General features: G+C 41.9%; 1 protein-coding gene across 1 annotated transcript in view; it reads right to left on the bottom strand.

Annotated features, from left to right (window-relative positions):
* Positions 1-21,469, bottom strand: part of AGAP1 (ArfGAP with GTPase domain, ankyrin repeat and PH domain 1) — a gene marked incomplete at its 3' end in the record, with an annotated part of 256,453 nt that extends 234,984 nt beyond the window's left edge. Inside the window, exon 1 of the mRNA XM_083350931.1 lies at positions 21,294-21,469. Coding sequence (XP_083207057.1) covers positions 21,294-21,465 — 172 coding nt within the window. The 5' untranslated portion in view covers positions 21,466-21,469. The remainder of the gene's footprint in view (positions 1-21,293) is intronic.
* Between the last annotated feature and the right edge of the window lie 3,624 nt (positions 21,470-25,093).

Raw genomic sequence — 25,093 nt, 5'->3', positions numbered from 1 at the left:
TTTAATTGCCAATCATTCCCTACCAATCTAAGTAATTCCTTATAAGAAATCATATCCAAACTCACACCCATAGATACACCCTCTATCACGTGTCCAGGAATCCCCCAAATTGGTATTTTATAATGTAACTTATAATAATACTTTTTCCAGACACGTAATAAAGCACTTCTTAAAATATGAGATTTAAAAGCCTTGTCAACTTTTTTGTCATAAATTAAATATGCATGCCACCCATATAATAAGTCCCATCCCTCAAGATAGTGTTCCTTTATTTGTTAAATTAAGCCAATCACTAACCAATGCTAAAACTACCGCATCATAATATAATTTCAAGTTAGGCACCTTAAGTCCTCCTCTTTCCCGTGCGTCTTGTAGAATCTTAAGTTTAACTCTTGGTTTTTTCCCCGCCCAGATAAATTTATTAGTACCCTTCTGCCATTCATCCAGATTAGCATCTTTTTTCAATATAGGTATCATTTGAAACAAAAAGAGAAACAAACTTTGGTAAAACATTCATTTTAACAGCTGCAATTTTCCCCAGCAAAGATAATTGTAGTTTTTTCCAATTATTTAAATCCTTTTGTACTTTTAGCCATAATGTCTCAAAATTATTCTTATATAATTTCACATTAGAGGCTGTAATATATACTCCCAAATATTTAACCTTTTTCACTATTTCATAACCTGTCAATTTTACTAACATTTCCTTTTCATTCATGGTCATATTTTTAGATAATATTTTAGTCTTATTATTATTTACTTTAAAACCAGAAACTTTCCCATATTGAGTTATAATATCCATCAAGTCTATAACCGATTGAATCGGTTGAGATAATGTGACAACCAAGTCATCCGCAAAGGCTCTTAACCTATAATCATTCTGTTTTATTTTTATTCCCTTTATTAGTTGATTCACGAATTTTAATCAATAAAATCTCCAATGTTAAAACAAACAACAATGGTGATAGGGGACATCCCTGTCTTGTGCCTTTTTCAATTTTAAATGCCTCTGTTAATCCCCCATTAATTATAATTTGTGCCGATTGTTGTTGATATATAGCTCTAAGAGAATGTAAAAATTTATCCCCAAAATTCATTTTGTCAACAACTTTCAATAAAAATTGTCAATTCAACTGATCAAAAGCTTTTTCAGCATCCAAAAATATCAATGCCGCAGGGACTTGGTTGTTCTTATCCAAATACTCAATTAAATTAACAATTTGTCTTACATTATATTTCATATATCTTCCAGTTATAAATCCAGACTGATCACTATGAATCATTTGCTTCAAAACTTGCATTAATCTATTTGCCAATATTTTAAAAAAAAATCTTATAATCTGTATTCAAAAGCGATATAGGTCTATAATTCTTGGGCTGGGTAAGGTCTTGGTCTTCCTTTGGAATCAGCGATATAAAAGCCCTTCTCCAAGACGGAGGCACTTCTCCTCCAATCTGGATATTATTAAACAATTTCTTTAATGGTTCTATCATCTCTGCAAATAATATTTTATAATAAATTGCTGATAATCCATCCGTACCAGGAGCCTTACCCACTTTTAACTGCTTAATTACTAAAATAATTTCCTCAGAGGTAATTAAACAATTCATCTCCTTCCGTTGTTCATTTGAAAGTCTAGGAAAATGTGCTTCCTGTAAGTATTTATCTATATCTAAAGCTTGTATATTTACACTAGGATATAACTTTGTATAAAAATCTAAAAAACTCTTTTTAATCAACTTTTGTTGATATACCTCTTTACCTTTATAATCTATTTTCTCTATAATACATAATTTCTGTTTCTTCCTTAATTGATAAGCCAACCACCTACCAGGCTTGTTTGCATTACAAAACGTATTATGCTTTGCATAAGGTAAATTAGTTGCAACCTGATCAGCCATTAACATATTAAATTGCTCTTTCAACAAATTTATAGAAACCCTTAATCTCTTATCTGACGGGTTCAAAACAAAAGCTTTCTCCTTCAATTTAATCTCTTCTTCAAGCTCTTTACATTTTTGCATCTGCTTACTCCTATATCTATTATTCATATGAATCAATACCCCTCTCATATAAGCTTTACTAGCATCCCAAACCATTTCCATCGATGTACCTTTATGCATATTCAAAGCAAAAAATTCTTTCAAATGTTCTCTACATTTCTGCGAAAGCACCTCATATCTAAATAAATTTTCATTCATTCTCCAAGATCTTCTATTCCCATCTTCAGCAAATAACTCCACCCATACAGGGCTATGATCCGACAGTGTTCTAGGAAAAACCTTAACGTTCTTGACCCTGGAGAAAAAATCAGTAGTAATTTTAAAAAATCAATTCTAGAAAACGATTGGTGCCTATCCCAAAAAAAGTAAAATCTCTATCTTCCACATTCCGTTCCCACCAGATATCTCTTAGTTCCAAGTCATCTTTCAAATCAAAAAAAGCTTTAGGCAATTTAGAATGATTAGGAGAATTTTTAAAAGATCCCTTCTTGTCTTTACTTGAGTCCAGAACACCATTCCAGTCACCCATCATAAAAACAGATTTGTAATTCAATTGAGTTAGTTTGTGATGTAAAAACTTATAAAACTTCTTTTGCTGTTGATTAGGGGCATATAACCCAATAATAAGAACTTTCTTGCCTTGTAACACTAGTTCAATAATAACGTATCTTCCTTGTGTATCAGATTCAATTAATCTAGCCGATAAATCTCTTCTTAAATAAATAACCACTCCCCCCTTTTTATCAGGGGCAGAAGCTATAAAGTGTGCTCCCAACTGAGAACAAATCAAATACTTTTTGATCTTTTGCAGCAATATGAGTCTCCTGTAAGCAGACAATGTCATTTTTATGTTGTTTCAGGTAGTGAAATACTTTCTTTCTTTTTTGTGGTGAATTCAGGCCATTAACATTCCATGTCAGGAGCTTTGCCATCCTTAGTGGCCTGAAGCCTCTGGAACACTGCCTGGAGATCTGCCGTTGGTCTCTTCGGTCGTGCCCCTCCCACAGGCTCTGTAGTAACCGGGCCTTGTGTTGGTCCAGAATGAGCCTTCTGTTTTTGCTCCTTCTCTTTACATCTATAAGCAGCCCGAGTCATCCTCTGTTCCTTTAACACCAAACTCTGTTCAATAGGCTCAGCATGCAGTAAATTTCCAACAGCCAGTGACATTGCACTTTCAACTGGTTGTTTATCTTCCAGCCTTTCTTCTATTCTCTTAAGTCGTGGAGATGGTGGTGAACCTGCTTTCAGGACAGAAGTATAAAGATCTTTTGCCTTTGAAATTGTATTAACTCTATATCGTGTCCCTGCATAATTCACCACTATTCCAATAGGTATCTCCCATCTAAATTTGACCTGGCAGTTTTTAAGCTCCTCAGACAAAAAAGCAAAATCTTTTCTTTTTCTAACAATTTTTGGAGGTATTTCTTTTAAAATTATAATGTTTTGATCTGCAATTTGGAATCTCCGTTGGTAAAAAGCCTGAATAATTGCATTTCAAAGTGATCTCCTAAAAAAATAAATAACCACATCTCTAGGTAAATTTTTCTGCCTCGCAATCCAGGAATTAACCCTAAATATCTTATCCATCTCTCTTGATAATTCCTCAGGTTCACATCCCAAATTGGGAGCTATAGCTTTTGCCACCTCCTTTTTCAGATCTTCTCGTGGGTCCTCCTTTAATCCTCTTATTCACAAGGCAAATTCCATATCTCTATATTGTGAGATGATCACTTCATCCTCTGTTCTATCAATCTTGTTTTCAACTTTGACAACTCTGCTTTCTAATTTTTCAGTATTTTCCACAACTTCATCCACCCGATCATGTTCAATATGTGTAGCTAACCCTTGAAGTGCAAGCAGTATGTCTTCCCTCATCTCTCTATTTTTATTCTCAAGGTCAACCATCTCCTCCTTCATTTTACTGTCAAGATCATCAGCCATCTCCTTTATTTCTTGTGTTGCTTGCTTTAAAGCATCTTGAATATCTTTAAGCGTAAATGCAGGTGGTGGGGGAGAGGGTGGAGGGGATTTAGGCTTAGCTGTAGATTGCACCACAGGTTGCACTACAGGAGAGGAGATTGTACTTTTAGAAACAGCAGAAATTCCCAAACACTTTGAAGCCATTTTCCTGCTTGTAAAAGTCCACTTCTTATAAATTTCACTTTCCCCTTCAACGAAATCAGCAATTAAAAAAACAAAGTCCCAGAGAAAAAAAAGAGCGAAAAAAAGAATATTCTGTAAGAATTCTTTCTTTTAAAAAGAAAGAGAAGCTCTAAATACACAAAGTCTGATAAGTTGTTTAAACTTTGTTGCAAAATGTATCTCTTTCTTGACACTGTCCTTTCACACAAACAAACAGCATTCCGGCGCCATTTTTACCCTTTAAGTCAAATTAAAATATGGAGAAGATTAATTCTGCCCGAGTTAAAGTTTCCAGCACTTGCAATTTTAACTTCTCCTGGTCAGCTCTGTCTGCTTTTAAATCACTCACAAGTCACTTTAAATAGCAGGTGTGGATGCGGCGTCTTGCTTTGCTGCTAAAGCTCGGAGCAAAGGCGTGCTGGGTGCGGAGAAAGCCTTGGGCTCCGAGGGAGCTCTCACCCTCCGACCCACAAATAATTTAGGGGGTTTAGGGGAGCTCTACCTCTACCCGAGGAAAACTCTCCTCCTCCTCTTCTCCCGAGGGGGAGGTTTTCAAGCCGCGGGACAGCTGATTTTCGCTGTCTCTGTGTGCTTTTCACGGAATCCCAAGACAGGCGGCCAGAACAAAGCCGCCATTGGCGCGGCATCACCACCAGAAGTCAGGCAGTCTTTTTCTTTGACAATTTGCCATTCCTGTTTCATGGAACAGAGCCTCACTCTGTGGCTCTGTTTTTGCCAGGAAAGGGCTTAAGAAAAGGCCTGCCAGTGGGGCACCTCAGAAACAGAAAGGACTGTCACATGGAGCTTCAAATTGCAGCGAATCCCTGTATTTTGAATAGCCCCATAGGTGCTCAAACACTTTTTATCCAAATGGAGACTTGAGAGAGATTGGAAGGTCTATTTTTCTGCCAGTGGGATGCTTCAGAAACAGAGTGTTCCTTTCTGTTTCTGAAGTGCACCATTGGGCAGGTCTTTTCTGAAGCCCTTTCTTTGTAAAAATGGAGGTCCCAGAGGGAGCGCACCTCGCTCTGTGGATCCGTTTTCATAGGAAAAAGCCTTTCCTCAAGCCCGCGAACACAGAGCTTCAGTCACACAGAGCTTCAAAACACAGTGAATCCCTGAGTTTTGAATAGCCCCATAGGCACTCAAACACGTTTTATCCAAATGGAGACCTGAGTCACACGGAGCTTCAAGCAGTCACAAAGAGCGTTCCTTTCCATTTCTGAAGCACCCCACTGGCAGGTACACAGACCTTCCAATCTCTCTCAGGTCTGTATTTAGATAAAAAGTGTTTGAGCGGTAGCGGCTTGAGTTTCTCTACTCCGAGTGGAAAGAAGCGGAAGACTTATTAGAAAATAAGTCTATCTCTTTCGAGTCTTGCAACATTTGAATCTTATTCTCCTTCTTTTCTGTTCCATATAAATCTGATTGTTCATTGCTAGTCTTGCAAGATTGTGTCCAAGACTGGAATTGGTGCTAATTGGAATAAAAAGTTAATTTTGGGTAGTATCAAGATTTTAGAACATAGAACAACAGAGTTGGAAGGGACCTCGGAGGTCTTCTAGTCTAAACACCTGCTTAAGCAAGAGACCTTATACCACTTCAGATAAATGGTTGTATAGTCTCTTTGAAAGCCACCAGTGATGGAGCACCCACAACTTCTGAAGGCAAGCTATTCACTAGTTGATTGCTCTCACCATTAGGAAATTTCTCTTTAATTCTAGGTTGCTTTTTTCCTTGATTAGTTTCTAACCATTGCTTCTTGTCTTGCCTTTTGATGATCTGGAAAATGCTTTGACTCTGTTGTCTTTGTAGGAGCCCCTCAAATATTGGAACAGCGCTATCATGTTACACCTAGTCCTTCTTTTCACTAGATAAGACATATCCAATTCCTGGAACCATTCTTTGTATGTTTTAGCCTCCAGCCCCCTAATCATATTTGTTGCTCTGCTCTTTATTCTTTTTCCAAAGTCTCAACTTTTTTTTTATATTGTGGTGACCAAAACTGGATGCAGTATTCCAAGTGTATTCTTAGAAAGGTTTTGTAAAGTGCTACTAGACCTTCATGTGATCTTGATTCTATTCCTCTAATTTTTTTTCTTTTAATCCCATTTATATCCTGCCCTTCTCCGAAGACTCAGGGTGGCTTACAGTCTAAGAAGCACAAATCAATGTGCTTAGCAATAGCCTTCATTCTATGTATATGCCTGGTTATTAGGGTTTTCGCCCCCCCCAAGTGGCATTTTTACAAAGTCAGCTTATTGCCCCAACAATCTGGGTCCTCATTTTACCTACCTCGGAAGGATGGCTGAGTCAACCGTGAGCCTGGTGGGACTCGAACCTGCACTAATTGCAGGCAGCTGGTATTACTTAGGGAGGCATCAGCCCACTGCTCCACCAAGGCTCTATTAATGTAACTGTCAACTCCACATCTTAAGTAAGCAGAACTCTAGGAAACAATTTCTTCCAATGGGAACTTTAAGACTAGTTGATAGCAGGCATAATAGACAGGATCTGAGATTTCCCACGCAGCACAGTAGATTATAGTATCCCCAAGCAAGACCCCATCCCATGACCGCCCGATGTGGGATGGACAATCCCCAAGTGTTAAGTCCGTTGTGGGAAACGGGGAGATAACATCAACCTGTCTCCAGCTCATGCAGCAAGGGTCGGCAGCTTCTTCACACCTTCCTCTGAGAGCACAGACCAGTGGTGGCGAATCTTTGGCACATGTGCCAGAGGTGGCACTCAGAGCCCTCTCTGTGGGCATGTGCACCATTGCCCGAGCCCTGCCTCCACCTCAGCCCCCTTCTCACCAGCAGCCCCCCGACAAGAATTACCCCCAGGCACAGCCCATGCAGAACAGCGCCCGTTTTGAGTAGTTCTGTAAGAGGTAGAGCAATCTCAGCAAAAGAGGGAATAAATTGACGGTAGAAGTTGGCAAACTTTAGGAAGCTCTGGAGCTGTTTGCGTGCCTTTGAGGGCTGCCATTCAATTATGGTTTTCACTTTGGCTGGGTCCATTTCAATACTCTCATTGGAAATTCTATATTCAATAGTTTCCTTAATGCTTCTCTGACAAGTTTTATGTGGTCAGTCATATTCATGCTGTATATCAAGATGTCATCAAGATATACTAGGACCCCTTTGTATAGGTGTTCATGTAGGACCTCATTAATCAACTGCATAATAGGTGTTCATGTAGGACCTCATTAATCAACTGCATAACCGGTCAATTTCATCCTCTTCAGCACTGGTGGTTGGGGCATAGACTTGAACTACTGTGATATTGAATGGTTTGCCTTGGATTTGAACTGAGATCATTCTGTCATTTTGAGAATTGTATCCCAGTATTGCTTTTCCTATTTTTTTATTGACTATGAAGGCTACTCCATTTCTTCTGAGGGATTCTTGCCCGCAGTAGTATACCTGATGGTCATCTGAATTAAATTCACCCATTCCTGTCCATTTTAGTTCGCTGATACCTAAGATGTCAATGTTTAGTCTTGTCATCTCTTGTTTGACCACGTCCAGCTTTCCTTGATTCATGGATATTACATTCCAGGTTCCTATGGAGAAAAAATCTTTACAGCATCGGACTTTCCTTTCACCACCACACATATCCACAGCTGAGCGTCCTTTCGGCTTTGGCCCAGTCGCTTCATTCTTTCTGGCGCTGCTCTTCCCCAGTAGCATATTGGACGCCTTCCGACCTGAGGGGCTCATCTTCCAGCATCATATCGTTTTGCCTTTTGGTACTGTCCATAGGGTTTTCATGGCAAAGATACTGGAGTGGGTTGCCATTTCCTTCTCCAGTGGATCATGTTTTGTCAGAACTCTCTGCTATGACCTGTCCGTCTTGGGTGGCCCTGCACGGCATAGCTCATAGCTTCATTGAATTACGCAAGCCCCTTCGCCACGACAAGGCAGTAATCCATGAAGGGGATTATGACTTTAGGTAAAGGTAAAGGTTCCCCCGCACATGTGTGCTAGTCGTTTCCGACTCTAGGGGCCGGTGCTCATCTCCGTTTCAAAGCCGAAGAGCCAGCGTTTGTCCGAGGACGTCTCCGTGGTCATGTGGCTGGCATGACTAGACGCCAAAGGCGCACGGAACGCTGTTACCTTCCCACCGTAGTGGTCCCTATTTTTCTACTTGCATTTTTACGTGCTTTCGAACTGCTAGGTGGGCAGAAGCTGGGACGAGTAACAGGCGCTCACTCTGTTACGCGGCACTCGGGATTCGACCCGCCAAACTGCCGACCTTCTGATCGACAAGCTCAGCGTCCTAACCCACTGAGCCACCGCGTCCCTTTTATTTTATTATTATGACTTTAGCAGGCAATAAAAAAGGTAGGATGCTTCGACTCACCATCGGGTTGTTCTCCCCTTCATCGTCGCTGTCAAAACTGGGTAAAGTGGGGGTGGGTCCAGTCGGTGGGCCAGCGTCCTCCTGGGTGGGGGACGTAACCTGGGTAACGGGTTCCTGGGTGACCCAGTTGGACATTTCTCTCGAAGGTTGCTGTGCGGGTTTCTTCCTCGTTGTTGGATCTGGTCTACTCTGCTGTTGTGGGTAAGGAGTTTGGCAGTTTGCTGCTCGATGTCTTTGCTGTCCACATTGAAAGCACTTGATTGGCGGACCTGCAGGTGGTCTAGGTCTTTCGGCTGTAACAGTTGTTGGGGGTTTTCGGGGGGTGGTAGCCATCTGGATCCTGGTTTTGGCGCAGCTTCAGGTGGGGGAGGCTTTTTATAGCGGGCGAGCTAATTTCACCGCTGCCTGGTACCATTCATGCAGCTGGTCAGGCACAGCTAGGTAGATGCATGACTGAGAAAGGTGGTCATCTAATCCTTCTCTAAAAAGATGAATTATGGATTGCTCAGGCCATCTCTCTATCTGACCTGCCATCTTTTGAAACTCCCACACGTACTCTAGGGCAGACCAACCAGCTTGCTTTATCTTATGGATTTGTTCTTCTGTTTTGAGGGCAATGGATGGGTCCTCAAATCTTTCCCTCAACCCCAGGAGGAAAAGATTGGGGTCCTCCAACTCAGCAGCCTGCTCGTTATATAAACTGTTCAAGCATCCACATGCTTCTCCCTCTAGGTTGGATGCAATCACATCGACCATTGCACCTGGGTCTGGGTAAATGTGACCCCAGCGATTCAAGTGAAAGCATACTTGGTTGAGGAAAAAAATAAGTTTCTCCGGGTCCCCATCAAAGGTTGCTCTGAGGGGTGGGCTCATTATTGCTTCCTGGGGTCCCCACTGCTGCTGGCCCCACCCTAGTTGTTGGTTCAATGGCTGCTGGGGCTCCCATTGCTGCTGTCCCCCCTTGGTTGTTGGATCATCGGTTGCTGGGGGCCCCACTGCTGTTGTTGTGCCCCCAGTTGCTGCTGCCCCCTTCCTGGTTGTTGATTCACCAGCTGCCAGGGCCCCCACTGCTGTTGTGTCTCCAGTTGCTGCTGGTCTCACTCTGGTTGTTGATTTAATGGCTGCCAGGGCCCCCACTGCTGCTGGCCCCACTGGTCCTGCTGTACGCTCAGGGGTTTCATGTTTTGGTCTTGCGACTGCCACCCTTGCTGTTGTCCTCCCACCAGTTCCTGATCTCCAGGCTTCTGCACCACCCCCAGCTGTTGCAAGGCTTCTATTAGGTGGGGCAAGCTCAGAGGTTGTTGACCTTTCACTTGTGGGGGCTTCCCAACCTCCCATTGCTGCAGAGGCCCCAGGCTGGGGACCTCTCTCTCTATGGGTCTGGAGGGCTTGGCAGGGGACTCCTGGGTCTAGCTCCCAGCTGAAGGATTGCTGAAATTCTTTCCCTGCCGGCTTCTTCGCTGGGCCTTCCCCCACTGGGGTGGCTGCTGCTGCTGGGGAGCTAGCTTCAGACAATTTTTCTCCCTCCATTATGGGATCTTCCCCAAGACTGCCTCCCAAACTTGGAGACAGCGACAGGAAGTCAGCACTCCCTAATTAGTTTAAAAAGTAGGAGGATTCCAGCTTGATGTCAAGTTTCCAATGTATGGGCTTTTCAAGTGACTCTGAAGCATAGTTTACCTTAAAAGTTCTTTATTAGCCTAATACAATGGCAAATGCTTGCTCAAAGGAAGCTGGAATCTGAAATCTCCACTCCCTTGCACAATATATTAAAATGCAATTCTCCACCTTTCTAATTTTGTCATTAATCATATTTTCCTATTAATTTAAAGAATCAGTTTCCCTTCCTTTAGAAAACCCGCCACGTTCTTATCTTCTTTTATTTCTGATGGCCTTGAGGAACAATCCTCCTCTTCCCCCCTCCCAATCTCTTAAAGCAGTACACAAGTTTAACATATGAAATGGCTACTTCTTCATCTCTTGTCAAGCAATAACATTCGAGATTAACAGCATTGACATGTGACATCAACTGGGAGACAAACTCTGCACCAAGTGGAAGATCAAACAGATTACTGACAAACCTAGCAGACAACTTTGTCTCCCAAAAAGTAGAGAAGGGAATTAGGGTATCAGCCATATTGGGCTTAATTCTCACTAATAGAGATGAAATGATAGAAGGTGTTAAAACCACAGGAACCTTGGGGAGGAGTGACCATGCAATATTGGAATTCAACATTATGCAAGCACAAGCAATAGAACACAGTCAAACTAGAGTCTTGGACTTTAACAGAGCTAATTTCAAAAAACTTAGAGAGAGCTTGGGAACGATTCAATGGATGAGAAACGTCAAGGGAAAAACAACTCAAGAAGCTTGGGAAATTTTGAAAAGTGAGATTATAAAAGCCCAGTATAGCACAATACCAACAAAGAAGAAAAATAACAGCTTTCAAAAGAAACCAGCATGGCTGCATAAAGAACTCTCTGATAAATTGAAAGACAAAAAGGACAAGTATAAAAAGTGGAAAGAGGAGCACATAACTAAGGCAGAATATCAGCAAATAGCCTGAGCCTGCAAAGATGAACTAAGACTTGCAACCAAAGTCAAAAATAACCAAAAAAACCCCTTCTTTGAACATGTAAAAATCAAGAAAAAAGTTAAGGAAATGATTGGTCCATTACTGGGAGAAAGTGGCAAGAAGGTGACAAGCAACAGGGAGAAAGCAGAACTACTCAATTCATTCTTTGCATTCGTATTTACACAAAGGGAAAAATACAGTCCAATCAATCAAAAACAGTACTGTAAAAAACAGATTAGAAACACAAGTTAAAATAGGCAAGAAAATGGTAAGTGAGCACCTGTCCAGCCTAGATGAGTTCAAATCACCCCAAGGCTCTGAAGCAACTGGCAGATGTGATCTCAGAACCACTGAACTATATTTTTCAAAGATCCAGGAGCACTGGGGAACTACCAGAGGACTGGAAAAGAGCTGATGTAGTTCCCATCTTCAAAAAAGGGAAAAAAAGGATCCAGGAAGCTACAGACCTATCAGCCTGACCTCAATACCTGGGAAGATCTTGGAAAAAATAATCAAGCAATGAGTCGGCAAACACCTAGAGGCAAACAAAGTCATTACTAAAAGCCAACATGGGTTTGTCAAAAACAGATCATGCCAGAAATCTTATTCCATTCCTTGACCAGATGACAAAATTAGTGGACCAGAGGAATGCTGTGGATATAATTTACTTGGACTTCACTAAGGCATTTGATAAAGTAGGCCACCACCTACTATTTGATAAGATAGAAAAATGTGAGCTAGACAGCATCACGACCAGATGGATTCGTAGCTGGCTGACCGGCCGTACTCAGCATGTGGTCCTCAATAGAACCTCATCCACATGGAAGGATGTGTGTAGTGGGGTGCCCCAGGGCTCTGTTCTGGGCCCAGTGCTCTTCAACATCTTCATCAATTATTTGGATAAGGGGATAGATGCGGAACTCATCAAATTTGCAGAGGACACTAAGCTGGCAGGAATAACCAACACTCCAGAAGATAGGCTTAAGATACAGAAGGATCTTGAGATTTGAACATTGGGCACTATCTAACAAAATGGGTATGTCTAGTTTAATGAAGAGAAGGATGAGGGGCGACATGATAGCAGTGTTCCAATATCTCAGGGGCTGCCATAATTAAGAGGGAGTCAAGCTATTCTCCAAAACACCTGAAAGCAGGACAAGAAGCAATGGATGGAAACTAGTCAAGGAGAAAAGCTACCTAGAACTAAGGAGAAACTTCCTGACAGTTAGAACAATTAACCAGTGGAACAAGATGCCTCCAGAAGTGGTGAATGCTCCAACACTGGAAGTTTTTAAGAACAGACTGGACAGCCATTTGTCTGAAATGGCATAGGGTTTCCTGCCTGAGCAGGGGGTTTGACTAGATCAGGGCTTTTCAACCAGTGGTACGGGTACCAACTGTGGCACATTGGCACCTGGCAGGTGGTACGCGACCATCCTAGAAAAGTGGTAGTGTCAGAATCCATTTATATCACATTTATAAATGTATGTTTAAAACATTATCCCCCCCTGGATTCTGCCATCTCCCGAGGAAGGAGGAGATGATGTGGATTCAGCCTGCCTTAGGTTATTTCAAAGACCAAGGGAAACCTTTTGAACTGGGGGAACAAAGGTGAGGGTTAGGGAAGAAGGCATCTGGCCTGTGTCTCCATTTGAATCTGTAAAGGAAGAAGGCAATAACCGTAAAGAGTAAAGATCCGAAGTTCCCTTTTTCCCCACGAAAGGGATGACACGAAGTAAATGATGGGGAGGCTGAAGAAATGGGGTTGAGGGAAGGGGGGTTGAACCGGGAACTCTTTATAAAGTTTCAATCTGTAAAACAATACCAGGTCCTGTCTTGTATTTCCACAACCAAACATGTCCTAGTAAAAATTCCTTTTTGTTTTCCTACGTTTTTGTTTTCCTAAGACATGGATTGGGGTGGGTCCTGACAGGTAGTGGGGGAGGGGAATGAGTTGAACCGGTGGCAGCACCGCACAAGTGAGAGATGGCTGGAGCTGCAGGGCTGCCAGGGCTCAACGGAAGCGCCAGGTTCAGTGCTGCTTTCCAGCTGATCAGCGCTTCTTTGGAGCTGTCAGGGCTCAGTGGAAGCGCCAGGATCAGTGCCAGGCTCCAGCTGGAGCTCAGTGCTGATCCTGGTGCTTCTGCTGAGCCCAGAAGAAATGCCAATCAGCTGGAATATTGCAGCATCTCCAGGGTCTTGTGATTTATATTTAGATGCTTGGCAACTGCTTCATATTTATGATGGTCACAGTGTTCCAGGGTCATGTAAAATGACCAAAACCTGCTGCAACCACCCAGCAGATGAGGGGAGAATAAAAACCAAACACAACCCCCCACCTCACCTCCATTGCCAATCCTCAACAGAAATGCTCATAATAATGAAAACCTCGGACAGGAGGAAGAGCGCCACCGGGCAGGCAAGAAGGTGTCTTGCTCATCTGTGGCTTGGGGGCCACTTTTTCAGTGCCACTGTAACTTCAAACAATCAATAAGCGAACTATTGTAAGTCGAGGACTACCTGTACTTCATCATTTGTTTTTCCTTTTTTTTATCACGTTTTTGACACCTTGCTAGGCGACTGGTGGTACTCGGATGTTGCCATATCCTAAAAGTGGTACAATGGGTGAAAAGGTTGAAAAGCCCTGGACTAGATGACCTCCAAGGTCCCTTCCAACAACATCATCATCATCATCATCATTATTATTATTCTGCCAACCTAGCAGTTCGAAAGCACGTAAAAATGCAAGTAGAAAAATAGGGACCACTACTGTGGGAAGGTAACAGCGTTCCGTGCGCCTTTGGCGTCCAGTCATGCCGGGCACATGACCACGGAGACGTCCTCGGACAAGCGCTGGCTCTTTGGCTTTGAAACAGAGATGAGCACTGGCCCCTAGAGTCAGAAACAACTAGCACGCATGTGCGGGGGAACCTTTACCTATTATTATTATATTATCATCATCATCGGCTAGAAAAACGAGTTAGAGAGAAAGGAATGTGATATGTAACTTTGAATTATATATTAGCAAGAAGACCATCAAGCGATTAACGTATTGATGGTTTGGGAGAAAATAAAGAGGAAGCATTACTTGAGGATTCCAGATTGGCTCTCAACTATGAAAGCATTAATACACCCCAATATTTTTAATATGGGAAACATTATAAGATATAAAGACCTACTAACAGACACCGGGAAACTGAAAACCAAACAACAATTAGAGGAACAAGGAATAAAGATGGATTGGTACATGAGAACACAAATACAATTTAGATATGAAGAAGATGAGAAAATAGATGGTTTTTATTTGGGGAAAACAGACTTAGATGAAATACTTACGGGAACTGAAGAAAAATGGATTAAAAAAATGTATAGCTACTTACTATATAGGGAATTAGAAGAGGAGCAAGTTAAGGAGTCAATGATAAAATGGTCAAGAAATTTTGGATATACGATTGAACTAGATAGATGGCAGCAATTATGGAAAAGAAACTACAAACTGACAATGGCGACAGTGTATAAAGAAAATATGTACAAGATGTTCTACAGATGGCATATGTCTCCAGAAAGACTAGCTAAAATGTTTAAGGACAGATCTATGAAATGTTGGAAATGCCATCAAATACCAGGCTCTTTCTATCATATGTGGTGGACGTGTGCAGAAGCTAAAACCTATTGGAACATAATCAGATCACAGATAGAAAAGATGATACAACGTATAGAACTAAGACCAGAAATATTCCTGTTGGGTATTTTACCAGAGAAATATAGTAAAGAGAACACATATTTGATTATTCATATAACCACTGCAGCTAGGATTGTGTTTGCACAAAACTAGAGGCACTGAAAGCTCCTCCAGAAGAAGAGGTGATTGGGAAAATAATGGAATGTGTGGAAATGAATAGATTAACAATGATAATTAAAGATAAGACAGAGTATTATAAAATTTGGGGAAAATTTTACGAGTGGGTGAAAAAGAGAATATGCTTAAAAGACGGCTAACACTAATTTAGATGGAAGAAAAATGAGGAGATAAAGAGGGAGACCCAGGCAACACACTATTGCATAACCAGAGGTAGTATAAAAATTTATAGAAGTATATACTGAGAAGGTCAGATTTATAGAAATATTGATGTAACAGAAAATTAATGTTATCATACCTAATATATTGAAAATCCAGGGAGAGGAGCTACTCAGACATCACCCCTGAATTGTATCGGAAGAGGAATGGAAGGGAAGAAAGGAGAGGAGAGAGGGAAGAGAGTAGAGGAGGGGGAAGGAAATAGGAAGGTTAGAGGAAAAGAGGAGGAGAAGTGGGGAGAAACGGGAGGGGACTGGTGAGGGAAAGAGGAGAGGAGAGGAAGAAGAGGGAAGCAGGAAAGAAAAGAGAAAGGAAGAAAGAAAGAAGAATAGAGGAAAGAGAGAGAAGGAGGGTGGATACAGTGAAAGGGGAAATGGACAAGCAGCACCTAAACCTACGTGTATGTATCTATGTATTGCGGTATATTTGTTGATTTGTTCGTGGAAGAAATGGAAAAATAAAAATGAATATAAACACACACAAAAAAGAGAGAGAGAGAAGGACGAGGGGTGACATGATAGCAGTGTTATAATATCTCATGGGTTGCCACAAAGTAAAGGGAGTCAGGCTATTCTCCAAAGCAACTGAAGGCAGGACAAGGAGCAATAGATGGAAATTAACCAGAGAGAGAAGCAACACAGAACTAAGGAAAATTTCCTGACAGTTAAAATAATTAATCAGTGGAACAACCTGCCTCCAGAAGCTGTGAATGCTCCAACACTGGAAGTTTTTAAGAGACTGGACAGCCATTTATCTGAAATGGTATAGGGTTTCCTGCCTGAGCAAGGGGTTAGACTAGAAGAGCTCCAAGGTCCCTTCCAACTTTTTATTATTGTTGTTGTTGTTATAAACTTCGAACACATTTTGATAGAGTTCCATTCAAATACAACCAATAACTTCCTTCATTGGTCAAAATCTAAATAAATCAATTACAATTATTCACAAAACTATTCATTTAAAAAACTGATTAGTATAAGTATTTTATAAAAATAACACACCATGTTAATATTCCTAATACATTGCTAGAAAAACTGGCTCAATGCCTTTATACAGTAATTAAGTAAATTAATAATTCTTTCACTTTATGTCTAACTGCTGCAAACTTTGTGATTCTATATTCAAAAAGATGAGCTGCAGTCTCCAGATTGAAAGACTGTCCACTTCCCATTTTTCCTTCAAAAACAGCCCTGTGAGGTGGGCTGGGCTGAGAGAGAGTGGCTGGCCCAAAGTCACCCAGCCAGCTTTCATGCCTAAGGTGGGACCAAAATTCATAAAGGTAGTCCAACTTATGACCACAATTGAGCACAAAATTTGTTCTTAAATGATGCATTTAAGTGAGTTTTGCCCCATTTTATGACCTTTCTTGCCACAATTGTTAAGTGAATCACTGCAGTTGATAAATTATTAATCCAGTTGTTAAGTGAATATGGCTTCCCTATTGACTTTCCGTGTCAGAAGTTCACAAAAGGTGATCACATGACCTTGGGACACAGTAATAGTCATAAATATGAACCAGTTGCCAAGTATCTGTAACTTTGAATGGTCACTAAATGAACTGTTGTAAGTCAAGGACTACCTGTAGTCTTCTGATTTCAAGACTAGCACCTTAACCACTACATCAAACTGGTTCTCTAAGTGTACTTGTGTCAGCCCATCCAGTCAGATCCAACAAAGTGGGTGTGCTCCAGATCCTATCATTTCAAGAATGTCATCGCAGGATCCAGGAAGTATACCTACTCTGTTACAATTGCTGCCCTCTGGAGTGATGTCCCCTAGACCATGGCTTTTCAACTGCTCTGTTTGCTTTTGGATGGCACCATCAGCAGCCGCCACCCGCCCCGCTTTTTGCAAGTCCTGTTATGCGGCCGCAGGCTTCCAGCAGTGGGAGGCTCCAGGACAAGCTTTGGCGCATCTTCCCTGCACTGCGCTGTGTCTGTGGGGGCTGCCTTGGGAAAGGTGGAAGCGCAGCTGTGGTCTGGGACAGTCAACTGCTCCAAGCCCTGTTTGGCCGGCTTTGTGCCTCCGTCCCCCAAGAGCAGCTGATTGTGATTTGCTGCCGTGTGCTTCCCCGAGTGTGCCTCAGCCCTGGATCTCCCACCACCCAGGACTCCGGCCGCGTCTGCAGAAGGCAGCGGGGTGAAGGGCACTTTGGCATGACTTCCATCCATCCCGTGTGAAGGGGGCCTTTAAACCTATTGGCCACCGCCTAGTGGCCAACTGTATAAGTAGCTGCACAGAAGCCTGTTTCAGTTCTGTTCCTGTTTGCCTCAATAAAGCAATGTTCCTGTTTGCAACCTCTCATCTCGCTTATTGCCAGCAAAGAACTCACTACACAATACTCACAACAATGAAAACCTAGGACAGGAGGAAGAGTGCCACCAGGCAGGCAGGCGTCTTGCTCAGCTGTGGCTTGGGGGGCACTTTTTTCAGTGCCATTGTAACTTCGAACAGTCACTAAGCCAACTGTTGTAAGTCAAGGACTACCTGTACTTCATCACTTTTTTCCTTTTGGGGGGGGTCATCCCGGTCCACAGCAACATTGTTGGCATGCATGGATCGACTGTGAGCGAATGTGAGGTGTTGCTGGAATAAAGCTTATTAAATGAGCTAGCAACCTCCGAGTATCATTGGTAGATCTTCCCTAACTTTCCTCAGGTGCTTCATAAAGAGTTAAGTGGGCATCAGATTACTTGGTAAAAATGGATTAGGAAGGAAGGAAGGAAGGAAGGAAGGAAGGAAGGAAGGAAGGAAGGAAGGAAGGAAGGAAGGAAGGAAGGAAGGAGGAAAGGACAAAGAGGGAGGGAAGGAGGGAGGGAGGGAGGGACAATGGGAGAGAAGGAGAGAAATAGACAGAGAGGGAGAAAGAGGGAGAGAGAAAGAGGGAGAGAGAGAAATAAAGAGAGGGAGAGAAAGAGAGAGAAAGAGGGAGGGAGGGAGAAAAAGACGGAAAGAGAGAAATAGAGGGAGAGAAAGAAGGAAGGAGGAAGAGAGAAAGGAGAGAAAGAAAGGAGAGAGAGAGAGAGAGAGAGAGAAATAGAGAGGGAAAGAGAGGGAGAGGGAGGGAGAGAGAGGGAGAGATTAAATTAGTAATATGGTGGTTAAGTGCTTGTCACAAGGTTGCAAAAGGCGATCACAACGTGACCATCATAAATATGAATTGATTGCCAAGTATCTGAATGTAAATCACATGACCTTGGGGATGCTGCAATGGTCATAGGTGTGAAAAATGGTTATAAGTCACTTTTTTCAGTGCCATCGTAACTTTGAACAGTCACTAAGCGAATTGTTTGTTTTGGTTTGGTTTTTTGGTCAAGTTTTTGACACTTTGCTGGGTGACTGGTGGTACTCGGACATTGCCTTATCCTAAAACTGGTACAATGGGTGAAAAGGTTGAAAAGCCCTGGTGTAGACCACCACAATATTTACAAGATTATATTCTTAAATAATGTGTGTACATTCTAGGGGGGAGGGGTGTAATGTATTGGGATTTTACTTGAACTGTTTCACATGTCTGTTTGAATGCCGCTTAAGGTTGCTCAATTGGTATGTCTGTGTAACGGTCACTGACTAGCCAGACTTGCTGTCTCAAAGATGATCATTGGATGATTTGGGGCGGGAATGGGTTCCTTTAAACCTATTGGCCACCGCCTAGTGGCCAACTGTATAAGTAGCTGCACAGAAGCCTGTTTCAGTTCTGTTCCTGTTTGCCTCAATAAAGCAATGTTCCTGTTTGCAACCTCTCATCTCGCTTATTGCCAGCAAAGAACTCACTACACAATACTCACAACAATGAAAACCTAGGACAGGAGGAAGAGTGCCACCAGGCAGGCAGGCATCTTGCTCAGCTGTGGCTTGGGGGCACTTTTTTCAGTGCCATTGTAACTTCGAACAGTCACTAAGCCAACTGTTGTAAGTGAAGGACTACCTGTACTTCATCACTTTTTTCCTTTTGGGGGGGGGGTCATCAAGTTTTTGACACCTTGCTAGGTGACTGGTGGTACTCGAATGTTGCCATACCCTAAAAGTGGTACAATGGGTGAAAAGGTTGAAAAGCCCTGCCCTAGACATTTCTGTGACTCCTACCCCTTATGTTATTCAGGAAAGGTGATTTTGGGGCCTCCTTCTTGTTTTATTTTTATCTGATTGTTGGGGTCTCTCTTTCTTTTTGTATTCTTCCCTTTCTCTTTATTTCTTTGAATATGTTGGTTTTTAGTTGTAAGTAGCCTAGAGTTGTTTAGGACTTTTCTCTGAAACCTAACCTTGAATGCCTTTTGGATCTTTCTGATCCAAACACAGAAATTCAGAACATAGGTTATGTTCAACCAAAAATCAAGATGTAGCTGCGTAATAGTATCATACAGCAAAAAAAATAAGGGACAAGCCTTTTGAAGCATTTGAGACATCTGGGGATGGAACAAACTACCTTACAGTGGTTTTCCTCCTATCTTTCTCATCATTATCAGAAATATCATTTGGGGATTTCTCTTTGTCATCCTAGCAGTGATTCAGTGGGAAAGCATAACTTTTCATCTTAACAGTCATGTTATTTATCATCTACAAGTAGGCCCCAAAAGGACCTTAATTTAGATTAAATTGCCACCATCACACTCAAAATTCTCAAGTGTATTTCTCCTTTCCTGTAAGCTTTGCATAATAAACTATATGTTCCAATTTCTGGAGGAGAAACAGTGACACAGGTGTTGCTAATTTCAAGGTTGCATTATAGAGATGTAGTCTTCTATATCACTGATGAGGTGCCTGATCACTATTGTGTTAAAATAGCTGTGATTGCTTTGGGGCTATGTTTAGGATATTCATTTAATAATATCTTACACAATTTGGGTCCAAATTACTTGCAGATCTGCCTCCTCCATCCCACATTCTCAGATGTTCAGCAGGGCACCTTTTGCAATCCTGACACAGATATGCTTAATGTCAACACCCATTCCACTTTTTCTGTGGGACAAACTATGGAGCAATTTACTGTCACTGAAGCTGCCCCAATTCTTCTTACCATTTAGAATATTTTATATTACTTGTTTGCTATTCTGCATTTTACTTTATATGGATATTTGTATGCTGCCTAAAATGTTAAAAAGTTGAAAATAGGCAACAAATACATTTTAAATAAGTAATCCGCTTACATATTAGAATTCTTTGCAAAATCTGAGCTACTTCCTTATAATAGTTCTTACAGAATTTTAGCTCTGATTTGTTTGTTAGAAGATGAAATTGGTGTAATGAACTATAATGAGTTTGTCAGAAATTCAGCAACATCTTTCAGATCAGCAGTGTAAAAAATACGTAAGTTCTGCTTTTCTTTGTCTGTTCCCCCCCCCAAAAAATTACTATAAATGTTTTGGGCTTATGCTATTTCCAAATAATAATAAAAACACAGCTTGACATATCCATCTTTCCAAGTCATCAATTAGCCTTAGAGCTACCAAGTTAGCTTTGCTATCTTTCTGAAATCTGATCTGGACCAAAATCCTCCTACAGGCTTTAGACAGTAGATAGTGATTCTCAAAGGGATTCACTAACAAAGCTGTTTATTAAAACAATTAAAACAAATAGGCAACCATTCTTACTTTTTATATTTGGGGGGAGGAGAGGAATAGATGACACTATTAGCCATCCAGAGTCTCCAGGAATGGGTAATATTCATAAATAGATCAAGTTTATAAAATGACCAAGTTCACATAATGCACCAAAACCCTATACTTGATATTAGCTAAACGTGTGAAGCAAACTGTATACTTTGTAAACTATGGATTCTGCCTTATATTAATTTTGGCTTATTCAATAAATTATAGATTTTCACACGGGTGAACACAGTGAACACATAGATTATTCTTGATCCATATAATCCTTGTTGCATTAATACGAAAATAAGGGAAAGAGTCAAGAAGTAAGGAAATAAGAACGATCTCCACGAATATCTGCAGAGAAATAAGTTCGGTTCCATCAAACCATATCTGCTCCCACTGTGTACAGGAAGGCGACAAAAATGGAATATTCCCAGGGACAGGAGGAGCGCCGGTCCTGTGCACCTTGGTGGTAAAGCTCAACTGGGTATGAAGAAGTTGACGGCCCAATCAAGTTATGTTGTGGGACACCTTCCTTACCTTCAATGGCGATGACGTGCTCCCTGATCTGGTTTTGCAGCCCTGGCTCTTCCACCCGCTCCAGCAACTCATAAATGGAGTAAATGTTGGGGTGCACCGACTCGAACCGATGGATCTCCGCCCGGATGGCCGCAGAATTCGCCAGTTGTTGCTGCTGTTGCTGATAGTTCATGGCGGGGAAACGCCAAAGACTGTTCTCTTCCCACCAGATCGACTGACCACCGCTGAAGCAGGGAGCCAGCGACTCAGACCCTCGCGTGTCAGCCAACTAGCCAGCTCCGCCGGGTCCCACCACTACCAGTTCATGTTCACGCCAATTAAAAAAGCCAGGTACAGTAAGCAAGGGCTGGGCGCAAAGGCCCACCTCCATGGAGAAGAATCGGATAGACCCGCCACCTCTCACGACCCCAACGTACACTAGACTCAGAATCTGCTACTGGGAGCGCTTGGCGCAACCGCAAAAGCCAAGAGACGAGCCAGTCCTCCAAGAAGGTACCCCGCCGCAGCTCAGCCAGCCAACTACGAAAAAAGGATCGGATGCTTCCCTTCGCTCCACGCCTTTTTTGCGTAATGACGCTACTTTCCCACATACAAGTACAGTCAGACCCCAGCGGAGTTAAAGGATCAGTTGCAGAAAAAGTCCTCGTAGTTTTCTGGGAATTGTAGTTTCCGGTGGCTTTGCTACTTCCGGCAATTTCCTTTTATCCTTCTGGAGACGCTAACGTCATGATGTTTAGTACAGTATGCTAAGGGCCGGTGTATTAATTAAATCGTAAGAATGATCGCAGTTCCTATGCACAGGCGACGGAGGAGAGGTTTTTGTGTAAGTTTATAGTTCATCTTAGGAAAGACGCAGGCTAGGCTCAAGAACAGTGCCAATATGCCATTGGCCAGAATGAGAAGGAAATGGCTTATTCTGCTTGGTATGGTAGGCGTCTTTTGGCAAACGCGGTATATTTATTTTTTACTAATAACTAAGAAATTTGCCACAAGAAACCAGCAGGACAGAAATGACGGAGGAAAATAAATTTTATGATAATTCACTTTCTGTAATATTAAAATAATCAATTTTTATCTTGCATCTAATATTAAGTATTCCTTTCTGAGTTAAGCAACGTTTCTAATTCTTCTCGTTTTTTATCTTTGAACTGAATCCAAATATACAGTGGAAATAGTCTACACACCCCTGTTAAATGGCTAGGTTTTGAGAGGTAAAATCAGACCAAGCTAAATCAGTTCAGAATTCTTTCTCCTTTAACATAACATAAATTGTACTATTTAATTGAAACATAAATCAGGGGGAAAATAATAAAAATGTACAATAGTGTGGTTGCACAAAGGTGTACACCCTTAAGCTAATACTTTTTTGAAGCAGTCTTATTTTATGATAGCATTCAGTCTTTTGGGGTAGGAGCGTATCAGCATTGCACATCTTGCCTTGGGATCTTTACTCACTTTTCCTTGCAAAAGCATTCCAAATCTGTCAGATTGCAAGGGCATCTCCTGTGCACAGCCCTCTTCAGGTCACCCTACAAATTTTAAATTGGATTCAGGCTCTGGCTAGACTATTCTGAAGCATTGATATTCTTCTGCTGAAGCCATTGTTATATTAATTTGCAGGTATGCTTTGGGTCAAATTCCTCTCCATCTTCAGCATTTTAGCAGAGGCATGAAGGTTTTCAGCCAAAACTAATAGTTGGAACTATTCAGAATTCCTTCTACCTTGACTAAAGCCCCAGTTGCAGCTGGGAAAAAGCAGCCCCAAAGCATACTGCTGTTACCATCATGCTTCACTGTGAGTATGGTGCATTTTTGGTGATGCACAGTGTTGGTTTTGCCTCAAACATACTTTTTGGAATTATGTCCAAAAATTTTCACCTTGGTCTTATCAGACTACACATTTACCCACATGCTTTTGTCAGACTTGATGTGAGTGTTTTGCAAAATGTAGCCAGGCTTGGATTTTTTCTTTGTAAAAAAAGACTTTCATCTTACCATCCTATCCCACAGCCCAGACATATGAAGAATACAGGAAATTGTCACATGTAATACATAACCAGTTGTTGTTGTTAGCTGCAAAGTCGTGTCCGACCCATCGCAACCTCATGGACAACGTTCCTCCAGGCCTTCCTGTCCTCTACCATCTTCTGGAGTCCATTTAGGCTCACGCCTACTCCATCCAGCCACCTCATTCTCTGTCGTCCCCTTCTTACCTTGCCCTCAACCTTTCCGAGCATTAGGCTCTTCTCCAGTGAGTCCTTCCTTCGCATTAGGTGGCCAAAGTACTTGAGTTTCAACTTCAGGATCTGGCCTTCTAAAGACCAATCAGGGTTGATCTCTCTAGGACTGACCGGTTTGATCGCCTTGCAGTCCAAGGGACTCGCAGGAGTCTTCTCCAGCACCAGAGTTCAAAGGCCTCAATTCTTTGGCGCTCAGCCTTTCTTATGGTCCAACTTTCACAGCCATACATTGCAACTGGGAAGACCAAAGCCTTGACTATACACACTTTTGTTGACAGGGTGATGTCTCTGCTTTTTAGTGTGCTGTCTAGATTTGCCATGGCTTTCCTCCCGAGGAGCAAGCGTCTTTTAATTTCTTGGCTACAGTCCCCATCTGCAGTGATCTTGGAGCCCAGAAAAATAAAATCTGTCACTACCTCCATCTCTTCCCCATCTCCCAGGAATTGAGAGGGCCGGATGCCACAATCTTGGTTTTCTTAATGTTAAGTTTCAACCCAACTTTTGCACTCTCCTTCTTGACCTGCAACAAGAGGCTCTTTAGTTCTTCACTTTCTGCCATTAGAGTGGTATCATCTGCATATCTTAGGTTGTTGATATTTCTCCCGGCAAACTTAATTCGAACTTTTGATTCATATAGCCCTGCCTTTCTCATGATGTGTTCTGCATATAAGTTAAATAGGCTGGGTGACAGTATACAGCCTTGCCAGACTCCTTTCCCAATTTTGAACCAATTAGTGGTTCCGTGTCCAGTTCTCACTGTCGCTTCTTGACCCGCATATAGGTTTCTCAAGAGACAAATAAGAGTCTGGTACTCCCAGCTCTTTAAGAACTTGCCACAGTTTGTTGTGATCCACACAATCATAGTCAATGAAGCAGAAGTAGATGTTTTTCTGGAACTCCCTAACTTTACTAGCATGTGAAATGAGTGCAATGGTGCAATAGTTTGAACATTCTTTGGCACTGCCTTTCTTTGGAATTGGAATGTAAACTGATCTTTTCCAATCCTGTGGCCACTGTTGAGTTTTCCAAATTTGCTGGCAAATTGAGTGTAACACTTTTACTGCATCGTCTTTTAAGATTTTGAATAGCTCAGCTGGAATACCGTCACCTCTACTAGCTTTGTTGTTGCTCAGCTTTTCTAAGGCCCACTTCACTTCACATTCTAGGATGTCTGGCTCGAGGTCAGTGACCACCTCATTGTGATTATCAGGGACGTTAAGCTCATTCTTGTATAGTTCTTCTGTGTAATTTTGCCACCTCTTCTTAATCTCTTCTGCCTCTGTTAGGTCCCTGCCATTTTGGCCCTTTATCATGCCCATTTTTGCATTAAACGTTCCCTTCATCTCTCCAATTTTCTTGAAAAGATCTCTGGTCCTCCCTATTCTATTGTTTTCTTCTATTTCTTTGCACTGTTCATTTAAGAAGGCATTCTCATCTCTTCTAGCTATTCTCTGGAATTCTGCATTCAATTGGGCGTATCTTTCTTTTTCTCCCTTGCCTTTCGCTTCCCTCCTTTCCTCAGCTATTTGCAAAGCTTCCTGTTAAGGAATTTGTTGTGCA

This window comes from Vipera ursinii, assembly GCF_947247035.1.
Source record: "Vipera ursinii genome assembly, chromosome: 1".
Taxonomy (NCBI): Eukaryota; Metazoa; Chordata; class Lepidosauria; order Squamata; family Viperidae; genus Vipera; species Vipera ursinii.
This window is presented reverse-complemented; position numbering and strand designations above follow the sequence as displayed.